Here is a 15,379-nt window from a genome sequence, read left to right on the forward strand (position 1 = left end):
TACTGATATTAATAGCATCTATTACATGGCAGGCATTGTCAAGTTCTTTACAAATTATATCTCATCTGATCCTCACAACAACCCCAGGGGAGGTAGGTACTATTTTATATTCTCACTTTACAGTTGAGAAAACTGAGGTGCATAGAGGTTAAGTGACTTGGCCAGGGTCACACAGCTAGTGAGTGTCTGAGGTTATATTTTAACTCAGATTTTCCTGGCTCCAGGCCTAGCACTCTATCTAATGAACCACCTAACTTCCTAAGGAAGTAATGTGAAATAAATTAGAAAACATAAGTTGGAGAACTTTTAAAGGTCAACCGAAGGAGTTTGTATTTTTCCGAGAAGCAGCAGAAAGGCATTTAAATTTCTTGAGCAAATGAATGACACATGAATAGTCCTGCATTTAGAAACATCAGTTTATTTTTTTAAAAATTAAAAAAAAATAAAAGAATTGGTGAGTTAGAGAACAAGAAAGCAGTAATGATGTCCAACAAGAACGGTAGAAAGAAATAGCTTTTAAAAAACATAAAACAGAAAGGAGGTTAGCTTTAAAATGAACAGATTGAATTTATTTATGTGCTTTTTAAAAAAAGAACTGCTTGTAATAGAAGTTTGTGGTTTTCTATATGTTACTCTTTTTCTATTCTTTTCTGCACATAGAATATTCATGCTATTTGGTGTTTCTCAAGTAGAGAAAAAAATTATTTTTAAAAATGGAAAAAATATATCAGTTTGACAGCTGTTTAGAAGAAATATTACAGAAATGAAAGAATGGAGGTGGGAGACCATTACCATAATCTTAGGTGAGATGTGAGAAGGGTGTAGACTATGGTGTTGGTTTTATAAGTAGAGGAATGAGATAGATTTGAGAATCGTGAAATTAAATTGATAAGACATAAGAGCTAGTTGGATGGGGGAGAGATGAGAGAGATTGAAGAGCTGAAAATAACTGAGATTATCCTGGGAGAATGGCGGTACCCTTGAAAGAAACAGAGAAGTCAGAAAGAGGGCTGGGTTTCAGGGGGAAGACAAATGAGTTCCATTTTGCATGTGCCTACAAGACATGGAGCTGGAGCTGACCTGTAAGCAGTTGGTGATGTATGGCAGGAGTTGGGGTTAGAGAGGAGACCTAGGAAGCTTTTGAGAAAAGAGGTCATGTGATCAAACCTGCATATTAGACAGATTGCTCTATAATGGTGTGAGGTGGGAGAGGTGAGAGAATCGAATCAGATGCAATAGGCCAGGCAATGGATAATGCAAGTCCAGACCAGAGTGGCTGCCCTAGGTAGAAAAGAAAGGACAAATGTGAGAGACATATTAAAGGAAGAAAGTAATAGAACTTTGTGACTGATTGAATGTGAGGGATGAGTGAAAGGGAAGAGTCAAAAATGCCTGAGCCAAAGGAGAACAAAGTATCAAAAACAAAGTGGTATCCACTGATACCAAGGGCTGAACAGCTGTTAAGGAGAGTAAAACCTGGAGAAAAACGATTGGATTTTGTCATTAAGGAAGGCAGTAGAAAACCTGAGAACAGGTTTTTCAGTAGAGTGGTAAGAAAGGAAACCAAATTGTAAGAGTGGATGCTACAAGTATAACATTGAAGGGCAAAGAGAAGACATCAGTTTGAGGAGGTCGCAGGGTAAAGAAAAGAAAATTTTCTAGAAAAATGAGAAAAATTATCTTGGGCATCAGAAACAGTTATTTATTGGTATCAACCATGTTATTTCAGTTAGTTTGGTCTGAATGTGAAACTAAGTTAGAAGACCTAAGGCATGCAAAACAGTGAGCTAGAAAAAACACTGCATGAGGAATCATGAGATCTGGATTCTAATTTTGCCTGTGCTGCTGAGTGACCTGGACCTGAGTGACCCTTATATAATAATAACAATAATGCTAGTGTTCATACAGTGCTTTAAGGCTTGCCTACAGCTTTACAAATACATCATCTTATCCTCACAACAGATGTGGGAGGCAGGGGTACATGAATAGATAAATGAATTAATTTGTGAATCAATTAATGAAAAGACATTTATTATGCATCTATTTTTGTCATTCATTCTGTTAAGCACTGTGGATACAACTAGAAAAAAAGAGAACAGTCCCTGCCTTCAAGGAACATATAATCTATTTGGGGGAAGATGACATCAAATTAAAAGAAAGTGTAACTGCAGGTTGTATGGAATGGCTCAGGAGACCTAGGGGTCAGGGTAGGGGCAAGCCCCAAGAGCTCTTAGGTGACAAAAGCTCTAGAAGTCTACAGGGCGTAGAGGCAGGTTAGATGGTAAGACCTGAAGGACCTTCGGAAGCAAGTACAGGGAAAATGAGAGTCCCCATCATCATCTATCTCGCCCATCTCATCCAACTCCTGCAAGCAGCCAACTAGACCAGGTGAATAGCAAAAAGCAAGAAGGGAAATCTCAAGACCCCCAGTGACGAAGTTAATCTCTACGGTTGATTTTAGCTATGACTTTCTTGGGTTCCAAGAATTTTAGAGTCAGAAGCAACATTTCAGAACTCAGTTCCCTCCCAGAGGACATCTATCCTTATGTAAATATTCATGGTTCATAGAGTAGCTTCCTATAGAGCTGTACTACCAGTCTTTGAAGTCTTTTCTTTTTCTTTAGGAGATAATATCAGCAATATCTCTCTTTTTTTACTCCAATTTCCCCAAATGTCTTCTTGTGTATTATGATCATCTACATATTTTATTACCATGTCAAAAGCCTCATATTGTATCTAGAAATAAAAACACCGCAAGGCTGCCACTGCTGTTCTCAGCAAACTGAGAATGCCTTCATTCAGCAGTCTCAGGTCATCAGGATCATGTTTTTGTCAGCAATCTCTGTGGTCATATCACAGGCTATGTTTGTCAGCACTGCATAGTTTTACAGAAGACTTGGCTACTAAGGAATTTATAGGAGAAAGAATTCATAAGTAACAAAATAAAAAAAACAAAGGAAGAAACTGCTTGGGAAAATGTGGGATCAGTTTTGCTTAACCCAGAATGTTTGAGAAGCAGGTAGAGATTATCAAAAAGCAGACATGTTTTTCTGAATGACACCATTCTCCATTTGCTGCGAGGGACCTTCCTGGCAATGTGGCAGCTTTATTTCCAAATGTAAGGTGTTGATGCAGTAACAAAACATTAATATATTGTGGATATCACTCACATTCGTATATGCATATATATATATGAAAAACATTCAGCTCAATTGGAGGGAAAAGGAACATTGTAACATTTTCTAAAATAAAAAAGAGAAAGGTCTAAAATCACTGCTTGCTATTAGCCTAAATCAGAATTGCTATACTCTAAATCAGGAATGTATGAGGTAGTTGGTCTGAAATTTCCCTTCTATTTCTAAAATTCTACAATTTTATGATTCTCTGAGTCCTTTTCCCTTCTTCCTATTGTTTCATACCATTCTCCTATGTATCAGTGGTAGATAGATGCTATGGTTTTTTAGTCCAGTGCTTTAGGAAACAATGATTGAACACGGAATAGAAGAAGAAAAGGCAATAAAATATGGGCAGAATAATATGGATTTAACGGATTTATGGCAATTTTTGAGATCCCATTACAGCACCTTCACTTTAAACCTACATGAAACTAAAGTTACTGTTGAGTTGGATGGCCAGAAATCTAAGTTCTCAGCTCAGCATTAGTGAAACATAAGTCTCTTCTGTCAACATCCTCCTGGTTTCCCTGAGTCAGGATAAGGTCATTCACTCTTATTCTGTCATAAGAAAACCTAAAGGGGGCACAACTAGATGTGTTAGGCCAACAAAGTATAGCCCAACAGCATTGTAAACTGGGAAATAATTCTTTGTTTCTTATTTACATGTTCCCTGGTAGAAAAGGATAGACAACATTGAGGGTTCCACATATAATTCACTTTCATTGTTAAAAAACATCCTCTTGAAAATGTCAGGCCTGATTTATTATTGCAGTTTCTCTGATGAAGAAACTGAAACATAAAATGGTTTATTGACTTACCTAAGTCATAATCAGAGACAGGAGCTAAGATGAAGAGCCCAGGCTATTCAGACTTCAAATTTAGAGCAATGCCCTTGAAAGGACAAAGTTAGATTTGAACAGTTATTTGAGTGCAGGTTCAAAGGCTGCTAAGGGTTTTACCTTAATTGTCTATTGGATGTATGCAGAAGTCTTTTCTTGTAAGTTTAGGAGACGGAGGCTGGTGTTAGCTTTTGAGAGCAAGTAGAATGACCAGTTTAAAAGGATTTTTGTTAAGATATTTTGAAATATCATTATGTAGTCAATTCAGAAGCAAACTGATATATCTAACCTCATCTTATCTATAAGAATAAATATACTAAGTGATCTTTTTCATGATCATAAGTTTGGTGGCTTATTTTTTTAAAGAAGAGTACTGTTTTTCATTTCTATTAATCATATTTCTCCCCTAACTTTTGACTTTATTGCCTCATCATAGCATTATAGTAAACCAGGGTTCTTGAAGGCTCTGCCAACAAAGTCTAAAGTATGGAAAATTCTGTGACACATTGGCAAAACCAATGGGCCTACTGAGGGACAGCCTAGCTAAGGTCAGAGAGACTCATCAACAGGATTGATAACTTGCTTTGAGCACAGCAACCTATCAAGGCCACCTACTCAATTGCACAGGACTTTCAGACCACACTATGGAAAGACAGCACATCTTGACAAAATCACAGAACTTGATTAATTGAACAGGTAATATCTCAGACATCAAGTCTCAGTTTAACCACCTGTTAACTATATGATCTCAGATAAACCTGAACTTTTCTGTGCCTCAGTTTGCTTGACTGTAAAATGGAGGAGGTAAACTAAATAAAGATAAAATAATTAAATAAAATAAAAAAAGTCTCCAGTGCTCCTTCCAATGCCCCAAAGCTCCTATGAATACAATGCACGTCTCCTTGAGTTGGAGATCCAATAAAGTGGCAAGTGAGGTATTTTTTTCCTAGTGGTTCCGTCATCTGACTCTTCAGGACCCCATGTGGGTCACATGACCCCATTTCTTGGCAAAGATACTGTAGAAGTTTGCCATTTCCTTCTTCATATCATTTTACAGATGAGGAAACTGAGACAACAGGGTTGAGTGACTTGCCCAGGGTCACACAGCTAACATGTCTGTGGTCATATTTGAACTCACAAAGTTGAATTTTCCTGACTCTAGGCCTACCACTCTATCTATCCACTACATAGCTGCACCAAAGTGTGGATTACCTCATCTATTTTCTATCCCACTTTATAAAATACATGGAGAGGGCAGGGGCTAGCACTTGTTAAATTTCATTTTTTTTTTTTTTTTGTGCAGTGTGCCCTACATAGCACTGTGAGTGAGGGCAAGTTTTAATCCTAGGTTAATGTTGCTTTCCCTGGAATATGGCCAGTGTAGTTCATTCCATAACAAAAACATGTGCTTTGGAATTCTAATGCTGTTTTCTCTTTTTTTCCCTCTCCTTCTTTTGCTTTGGTTTCAAGGGTTCTTCGCCAGCCAGTTGGCAGAATTTATTTTGCCGGAACGGAGACTGCTACACACTGGAGCGGATATATGGAAGGAGCAGTGCAGGCAGGAGAGAGGGCAGCTAGAGAGGTATGGGAAGGCAGCCAGTGTCTATTTTTAAAACTAAATTAATTTTACAATTTTTCTAAACAACTTCCAGCAATAACAAACATTCATATACACAAACAAAAAAATTAAATATTGGATATGAAACCATAATCTCCATTTTTACATTTTATTTTTTAAAAGATTGCATATCAATTTTAACATCTATATCCAAAACTCTCTATTTGATCCCATGTCCACTTTATAATTCTTTTCCCCAAAGTTTCAACCTTCACATGAGCAGAATGCATTAGAGATTTAAAAGTAAATCAACAATTTCCAAGTTTCTTGAGATTCTTACAGAAATAATCATCCCATGCTTTGTGCTCTGTTCCTTTTAGAGAATTGTCACATGATTTATAATAACTTCCCAAGAGGAAGAATGCATATGTAGTTCTTTTCTTTCCCCTCCTAAAATCTAATAAGCTAGAATAAGCTGTCCACAAGAAAACACTATTGAATAAAGAGACCAAAACAATGTAAAGCTAAGATGTGCCGAAATTTCAAAATTGAAACCTTTTCTTCATTTCCAAAAAAGCTATGAATTCATTTGCATACTTCCTTTTAATACTTATTCCAACTCTCCTGGTCTCAGCCATAGCAATGCAGGTTGGAGATTTATAAAATGACCCTGAATATAGTAACTGAAACCTCCCATACCATTCATCTTCCATGGGTAGAAGAAGTTGTGGGAGCTTTTGATATGCGTTGTACCAAATTTATTTTTATTCTTAGGCTCATATTATTAAGTCACCAAGTAGGGTAAAAGGTATTTTTTTTTGTCATTTAAAAATATCACTTAAATGTAGAGAGGCAGTATGGATTAGAGGTTAAAGTACTGGTCTCAAGTGAGCAAGACCTGTGTTCAGACTTCACCTCTGACACATATCAGTTATGTGACCTTGGGAAAGTCATGAAATAACAATAAAAATAACAGCTAACATTTATATATCTCCTACTATGTGTCAGGCACTGTGCTTAGTGCTTTACAAATATTATCTTATCTGATGCTTCCTATAACTATGGGAAGTAGGTGCTACTATAAATCCCCATTTTACAGGTGAGGAAACTGAGGCAAACAGGTTAAGTGATTTTCCCAGCTAGTAAGCTGAGTACAGATTTGAACACTGATCTTCTTGATTCCAGGTCCAGTGTTTTATCCATTTGCCACCTAACTGCCCAGGCAGTTGTGTGAGAGATGCAAAATATTGTTGGGAGGTGTTTCATCACCAAGAATCCCTTAAACCAAGGAAATCACAGATCTAGTCCTGCAAATATATGTGTATATGTATATGTATATGTATATACAAACATTTATCCTCCTTTTGTGTATTACATTTGATAAAAGCCAGCAGTTTATAATACTGCTAAAAACCCAGCCCCAGAATCTAGAAGGCAAAGTCATAGACACATTCTCTAGGATTCTGAATCCACAGTAATGTCCCTCTCCTAGGACCCATGGAAACAAGACTATTACACTGGTGAAGGTCACAGAGGCAGTTAATTGGCTGCAGATAAATTTCTGGACCAAGACTCATTACTCTGTTCATCATTGAAACATGTAACTCATACATGAGACCTAAGATCATATGGACTTTGGAAATCATCAATCTAACTCCCTTATTTTACAGATGGGGAAACTGAGGCCCAAAGAAGGTCAGTGAGTTCCAAAGATCACAGAGATAATAACAAAGTTAGGACTTGAAGCCCTCAGTTTTCCTAACTCTACGTTCAGAGTTCTTTTTACAATATATGTTTCTTCCTCTACTTTGATTACCACCCAGGCCCCAACCAAAGAAGGCACTTCTTCTGAAGTAGAAAAGATAAGAAAGAAAACAACTGCCAGGGAAATTCCATTCAGGCCAGGAAATGACTAATTAAATACATAGATTACATTGGTTTCCAGATTCAGTTGTATTTTTCAAAAAGAAAATGAAAGGGTTGGGAGTTGGGGGGCAATTTAAGCCCTTACTCTTGGGGGAAAATATTGACTACCATCATTTTTATAAATGCATTCACTTATTTATATTTTATCTGTAGAGTTGCATTATCTCTGCATTTTGTTGAGGTCTTGGCTTTGAAACACTTAGTAGCAGCTAACAAGGAAGGTCAATTCTCTGTTTTACTAAGGGAGATGGAAAGGTACAGATTACTCAATGATTGATTGATGACCTGACAACCTTCTTTCATTTTACTGGGGAGCGAAGCAAGAAAGGGAGATTGAACGAGGAAGACGGGAAAGTTTTTTTTTTCCTTTAACGAAGTGTTGCAGCAAGGACTCTGGCATACATAGGAGGCCCTGCTGTATAGGTTCTTAGATCTGCTTTTCTAAAATGAAAGCAACTTTTGAGAGGTCAACAATCTACTTTAATTATATTCATCCAAATAAAGATCAACAGACAGGACTTCCAACTGCCTGACTGTAAGCAATACATACATCACAGATCAACAGACAGATCCAACTGTCTGACCATTAAGTACATACATAGTTACCAGAGAGAGAAACACCAACATCTGGGTTTTCAAAGCTAGGGGGTGGAAGGAGGAGGTTCCTTAATGGCTATCCAGAGTCTCATCTGGCACATGAACCTTCTTCCAAGCCCCCAAAGCAAAACCTCATCTCAAAGTATATGTACACTTTTCAGAAACAGGGGGCACAACACTTGTAACTCAGTGCCTCATTAGATATTAGCAAAAATTTCCCTTAATGGGTTTCAAGTGAGGCCTATTAATAGGTAGGAAAGATCTTTAACTCTAATTAACATTACATGCAAGTTTACAAGTTAAATTGAAAACTAATTGGATTCACTGGGAAATATTCTCATTTCAGGTTCTCCATGCTATGGGGAAAATTCCAGAGGACGAAATTTGGAAGTCAGAACCAGAATCTGTGGTAGGTGATATCTCTTAGTAATCAGATGTACTGATAGCTTCAAGCAATGTCTGACAACATTAGTATAAATCTCTTTTATTAACAAAAAAATTAAGAATAACATATTATTTTTTTGATCCTTACATGCTTCAACCAGTGAATATTTTAAGGAGTGGGAGAGCTTTGTATATTTGTGTATATCCCCTGTACTTAGCACAGTGAATGGGTTAAAATAAATGCTTATTTGTTTCAACCAAAGAATATTTTAAGGAGGTACCATGGGCTTGGAGATGGGAGGGCTGTATGTGTTTTTATCACAAAGAATTAACAAGATAAAAAATAAAAGGTAAAAAAAGAGTAGGAACAAACCATTGTTTTTTCTAAATAGAAGAGAACCTCAGAAATCTTGTTTAATATTTTTTGTAAATGATCTGCAAGAGAAGCATTTGGTAAGATCTCCAATCTTAAAAAAAATTAAGATTTTCTGAGTTATGAAAAGTCAAATGACAGGGAAAAACTGGGGAAATCTCAGAAAAGGATAACTGAGAGTACAAAGACAGAGAAAGAAAGTGCTTCAATCTCAAAAGGATATTTTTAGTGACAATTCTGCTCCAAAAAGTTTATGTTTCCATCAGGCCTAAATAGACTAACAAGATGGTGGACATCATGAAGAAGAACTTCAGAATGAATGTAAAAACTTGTCCCACTCTTGAATACTGTATAGTACTTGTTAAGAAACCTAGATGGGGAGCCAGGAGAATCTGAGTTCAAATCTGGCCTCAGACACTTGACACTTATTAGCTGTGTGACCTTAGGCAAGTCACTTAACCCCAACTCCTTTGCCTTCTCCCCTCCCCAAAAAAAGAAACCTATAGAAAGATGCAATAAAAAATACAAAATGATCAAATCAAGTGATGGAAAGAAAGAGTAGGTTTCAGTGTGAATACGGACTGAAATTATTCATGCACAGAAGCACCCACAGAATTTCAGAGTTAAAAGGTGCGTCAGTGACCATCTTATCCATTGCATACCTGAAAAAGACTCACTTCTCCTTAATAATTAGACATCTTTTGGTAAAGATGAAGAGGGAGAGGAAGATACAGTATACACTCGTGTAATCATTCAGGGCATGGGTACAATGGATATAGACTTATTTACCAAGACCCAGAATATTGTGACCCAGAAGCAGACCATGAAGCATGAAAAAGGCTAAAATACTCATCTACTTGATTAAACCCACCTCAGGAAGTGGTGCAATATGAAACAGACAAGTACAAGAGCATCTCGATATAATTCAGGGGCAACAAGGCTCTATAAGAGGCAACAAAGAAAACAAATTTTTTAATTTTATATTAAAGAGAAGAGCCCCACCTTCCTGAAACAGTATTCTTGGTGCCACTTTGAGCTGATAATAAATGGTTGGATGATTATCTGACCCAAATCACTATTATATTTTGATGTTCACAACTAGGTGAATTCAACTCAATGGAACCAAGATTTATTAAGCACTTGCCATATGATAGACAACAGATGTTATGACATAAATAGATGTATTAAATAGATAGATAATATAACCTAAATAGATAATATTTATGTTGCATTCACAGCCTGCCAGGTACTGTGCTAAGAACTTTACCATTATCAATTCACTTGGTCCTCCCACACTAATTAGCTCATAGTGGGTTGTTTAGTAAATGTTCGTTGCTATGTAGATAGTTTGTATATGTGTGTATTCATATATAGTCATATATACATCTATTTGTGTCTAGGTATATATGTATGTGTATATTCACATACATGTATATTTGTGTGTATGTATACATATTTGTTAGCTTGATTTTTCAAGAAAAATAGAGAGAGAAAGAGAGAGATCCATGTGTTTCCCAACCTGGAAGTGAGGAAGCTACTCATGATCTCACTATTAATTGGCATGGGAGCTTTGCCTCACTCTATCTCTGACCCTGGATGGTTTGCCCGTCCTTAGGCACTTAGGCAACCCGGTGGCTCCACAACCCTACTCCCAGAGGGTCACCTTATAGGTACCTGGCTTCATATGGACACCTGACTGTCCTAGCTCATTGCAGCTCAGATCAACCAGCCTCAGCTTCCCTCAGTAGCAGGGATTCACAGATGACACCACATCCAGTTTAACTGATTATTTTGTAAATAACCTTACTTGATGACTTAGAATTACTAAGCCCATTGACTACATGGGTAACTTGACTGTGAATTCAAATATTTGCTGCACATGGTAACTAATTACCTTTTTACCCCTCTTCTACTGGACTATGAGTAGATGCTAGAATCCTAGCATCCCTTCCTCTCCCTTTTCACCTGTGCCATTCACATTCCAGAATACGAATGGGACTTAACTCATTCATACATTTTACATAGTCAAGGGATTGTTTATAAGGGAAAAGAGACTACCTGAATTCATAAAGAATTTATCACAATAAGGTTAGTAGACATGTGTGTGAAAGAAAACTGTCAAGCAATGGACTTGGTTCAGTTTTATAAACTAAAATGCCCAGCCTCATTTGCCCCATGAGTCTCTCCAGCCCTGGATTATCTGGTTCCCCACTGTTCTCCCAAGTGAAAGGTGCCTTCCACCGTAACATATTCCCACACAGATTTGGGATTTTCTAATTTGGGTGTGCTGGATTTAGCTCATTCCTACATTTTACACTGCCAGGTTCCTTATCAATTAGCCAGGAAGCTTTCTGATTGAATAGCATTTTTGGAGATGCTTTACTACCATTCCTAACTCATCGCTGGCCAACTAACTTTCCTCCCCCTGGTCAAGGGAAAACCAGAAAATTCAAATAAATACAGTGACCCCCTTCACCTCAAAAATAGATTAGCAGCACTGTGAGAGGAGAATCATGGGAATCATGGCAGGAAGGGATCTTAGAGTCCCCAAAGTTCACCTTTATTTTACAGGTGTGAAAAACTCCCGAAGAAAGGAAAGGGCTTGGCCAAAGTACCCCCATAGAAGCCCATCAGACTTTTAGTTTATTATTACACAGAAGCATCTAAACATAATAAACCTGTTTGGTTTTGGTTCTTTATATCCCTTGCTGCCTGTGTGATCATAGATGAAGGAAATTCATTCCATCTCTAGATCCTGTGACTTGTGATATAAACATTAATCTGTCTTTTCACCTTTTTGTTCAGTTGTTACAATCATGCCTGAGTCTTTGTGACCCCATTTTAGGGTTTTCTTGGCAAAGATACTGCAGTGGGCATTTCCTTCTCCATTTCCTTCTCCAGCTCATTTTATAGATGAAGAAACTGAGGCAAACAGGGGATGGCAACTTGAGTTGCTCAGCTAGGAAGAGTCTGAGGCCAAATTTGAACTCGTGAAGATGAGTTTTCCTAACTCCAGCCCCACAGAACTTTATCCCCTCTGCCACCAACTGCCCTGCCCCTCCACCTGTCCCAAAACTAATATAAAACGTTCTTTTATCTAGGATGTGCCAACCCGGCCAATCATCACCACCTTTTGGGAGAGGAACTTGCCTTCTGTGCCAGGACTTCTGAGATTGATTGGATTTTCTACAGTCTTGACTTCAGCAGCTGCTCTTGTCTTTGCCTATAAAAGGGGGCTGCTCCTGAGAAACTGAAGAAACTCCCAGACAATGTTGCACACTTCCTTTTTAGGAGGATTGAGGGCACTTAGACTCCCCATTACAGAAACTGGATTATTGGGTTGTTATTTTGTTTGGGGGGTGTTTTTTGCAATTCCAACATCTGACTACCTATGCTATCAAGTCTTCTACCTGGCTTTTGAAGCCTCCTTTCAAATCTATTTTAACAGTTTTCTTGCTTGCTACTCTCAGACTTTACACTAGTCAAGAAAATTCACACACTGTGCCCTGCTTTTCACTACTTTTTTGACCATTTTGGTTTTCTTAACTGCCATCTCCTTCCTTCTTCCACCTTCTTTCACAGACCCATAGAGTGGGAAGAAACATTAGACTTCATCCAGTCAACCTCTTTTTTGTGCACAAGAAAATGAGAGGAAGGGACCTGCTTATGAGGTTACAAGGCTACTTATTTGGTGGAACAGTCATGAGTCTCTCCTGATTCTTATATTCAGGGCTCTGACTCGAAACTTTGTGCAAGGAAGTACTCTGCCAATAACCGCAGCTCCCTAGCATACTCTTTCCTGTGTTCCCTGAGTGCCTGCATGCTACATACTCTATTAAATCATTTGACTTATATGTTTTTCTCTATGTTACTCTGTGAAACCTCCAGTCTGAGAGTGGATATGTTGCTTTCTCCTTCTTTCATATTGTGAAGTGATCATGTGCAATAATCAACCTTAACTGACCATCCAATAAAACTTGTTCACTGAACTTATGTATGCCATGTTGTATTTTCTTTTGGATGACAGCAAGGACAGCTAGGTGCCACAGTGGATAAAGCACTGGGCCTAGAATCAGGAGGACTCATCTTTCTGAGTTCAAATCTGGCCGCAGACACTTAGTTAGCTGTGTGATCTTGGGAAAGTCATTTAACCCTATTGGCCTCAGTTCTTCATCTGTAAATGAGCTGGAGAAGGAAATGGCAAACCATTCCGGTATCTTTGCCAAGAAAACCCCAAATGGAGTCACAAAGTATCAGACAAGATTGAAACAACTGAATGGCAAAAAAATAAAGCGAGTCAGATCAAAAGTCAGCATTAAGTATACAAGAATTGTAAACTTCTACTGTTCCAGAGGATGTGGCTTTTCAAATCAGATGTATCCTAAGGCCATGAGTGTTGATACAAGCACTTCAAATATTATTTTTGATGAATTGTCACAGGATGCTAAATAATGTTATCATCTATGTGTTTTCTATCTAATCAATGATTGAATTACTTGTCACAACACTGAGACATTAAGCTAGCAAATCAATCAATCAGCATTCGTTATTGCTAATTTTGTGCCAGCACTGTGTCAAGTGCTGGTGATACAAAAGTATCTCTGACTTTAAATGATTTAGATTGTAACCAGGGAGATAACATGTACATATAAATATGCATACACACGTACACACACATATTTATATGTACCTGTGAAATCAGTACAGGGTAGTTTTGGGAGACAAGACATTAGTAACTGGGTTGGGGAAAGAGCAGAGTTGGGAAAGTTTTTAATGATTCTTGAGATGAGTTTGAAGGACACTAAGGACTTTAAAAGGATGGAAGACATTCCAAGCATGGAGGATGCCCAGTTTCGCTAGTTTCACTGCTCAGTCAACAAGTGTTTATTAAGTTCAATTATGGACAGTTAGGTGAAGCCAGTGAAAGAGTGTGTGACCTGAAGTCGGGAATATTCCTCTTCTTGAGTTCAAATACATTCTCAAACACTAGCTGTGTGACCTTGGGTAAGCCACTTAACCCTGTTTGCCGGTTTCCTTATCTGTAAAATGAGCTGGAGAAAGAGATGTCAAAACCACTCCAGTATCTTTGCCAAGAAAAGGTCACGGAGAGTCAGGCACAACTAAAAATGTGTAAGTCCCTGTGTTAAACATTAGATAGAGATCCAAGTACAAAAAATGAAATAATCCCTACACACCAATGACTTTGTATTCCAATGGGAAATGGAGTATTGGACTGACAGTTTGACTAGACCATAGTGGCATTACAGGGACTAACATGTAAAACTGAACAGAGGTTGGAACCAGGTTCTGAAGGGTTTTAAATGCCAAAGAGAGGAAAGGGGATCTTAAGAGTATTAGGGAGCCAATGGAATTAATTAGGTAGGGAGTGACATGATGAGGTCTATGCTTTAGGAAAATCTGTTTGGCAGCTGTGTGGAGAATGAATTGGAGAGGTTTGTTGTATTGGTCCAGCCATGAGGGAGGCCTGTGCCAGGGTTATGGCAGTGTGGGTAGAAAGAAGAGGTGATTTTGAAAGATGTTGTAGAGATAGAATTAGCAATATTTGGCAATTGAAATGTAGGGTAAGTGTGAAGATGTGAGGATGACACTGAGTTTGCAAAACCAGATACTGGAAGGGCAGTAGTGATCTCAACAGTCATTAGGAAGTTTGAAAAAGAAATAGATGGTGGCAGAGTGGGGGAAGGGGAGTAAAGATAATGAGTACAATTTGGGGACATGTTGAATTTGAGATGAATCTAAAATATTCAAGAAGCAATTGGTGGCAAGAGACCAGGGCTAGGTCAAGAAAGAGCTCTAGAAGTCATCTCCAGAAGTTTGATAATTGAGTGCATTAAAGCTGATGAAGTCACTAAGAGAAAGAAAATGGAAGATGACGCAGGACAGAGCCTTTGGTACACCCACAGTTAAGGAGCGTGATGTGAGTGATAATCCATTAGAGGAAATTAACCGAGATCAGTCAGCAGGTAAGAAGACAACCAGAAGAGAAAAGTTCATGAAAATCCAAAGAGAGTATTCAAGAGAAAAAGGTGGCCAGCAGTGTCAAGTGCTTCACCCAGACCAAAAACGATGAGTAAAAAGAGTCCATTAGATTAAGGTGGCCCTAATCTTTTATTGAGGGGATTTATTCTGTGAAGTCCAGATTCAGTCAAAGGGCCACACTTGAGGACCTAGAGGCCTGCAGTTCCCCCACCCCTGGAGATCTTTAGCAACTTTGGTAGAGAGGAATTTCAGTTAAAGATAAAGTAACTTCAGATAAATCAAAAGTCAGATTTCACAGGGTTTAAAGGACAGTTAGAGAAAAGCTTTTTTTATAAAGGAGTTTGGCTGAGAAAGTGAGAAGAGATTTAGGATGATAGCTTGCAAGAAGCGTAGGATATAGCAAATTGTTAAGGATAATAGAGACTTATATAATGTACCACAATTGCCCTTTTCAGGATAAAGTTTTTCAATAAAATATTAATTTAAGCCTATATCTACAGCACATTGAATCCCGTTATGTTATCTT

At 38.0% G+C, this 15,379-nt stretch overlaps 1 protein-coding gene across 1 annotated transcript in view; it reads left to right on the plus strand.

The window, feature by feature from the left end:
- The window catches only part of LOC140507145 (amine oxidase [flavin-containing] B), a 147,218-nt gene extending 134,376 nt beyond the window's left edge, over window positions 1-12,842 (plus strand). Inside the window, exons 14-16 of the mRNA XM_072615120.1 lie at window positions 5,486-5,597; window positions 8,443-8,505; window positions 11,955-12,842. Of these exons, the coding sequence (XP_072471221.1) occupies window positions 5,486-5,597; window positions 8,443-8,505; window positions 11,955-12,107 (328 nt within the window). The 3' untranslated portion in view covers window positions 12,108-12,842. The remainder of the gene's footprint in view (window positions 1-5,485; window positions 5,598-8,442; window positions 8,506-11,954) is intronic.
- Window positions 12,843-15,379: the final 2,537 nt, after the last annotated feature.

The sequence above is a fragment of the Notamacropus eugenii genome, chromosome 5 (genome assembly GCF_028372415.1).
Source record: "Notamacropus eugenii isolate mMacEug1 chromosome 5, mMacEug1.pri_v2, whole genome shotgun sequence".
Lineage (NCBI taxonomy): Eukaryota > Metazoa > Chordata > Mammalia > Diprotodontia > Macropodidae > Notamacropus > Notamacropus eugenii.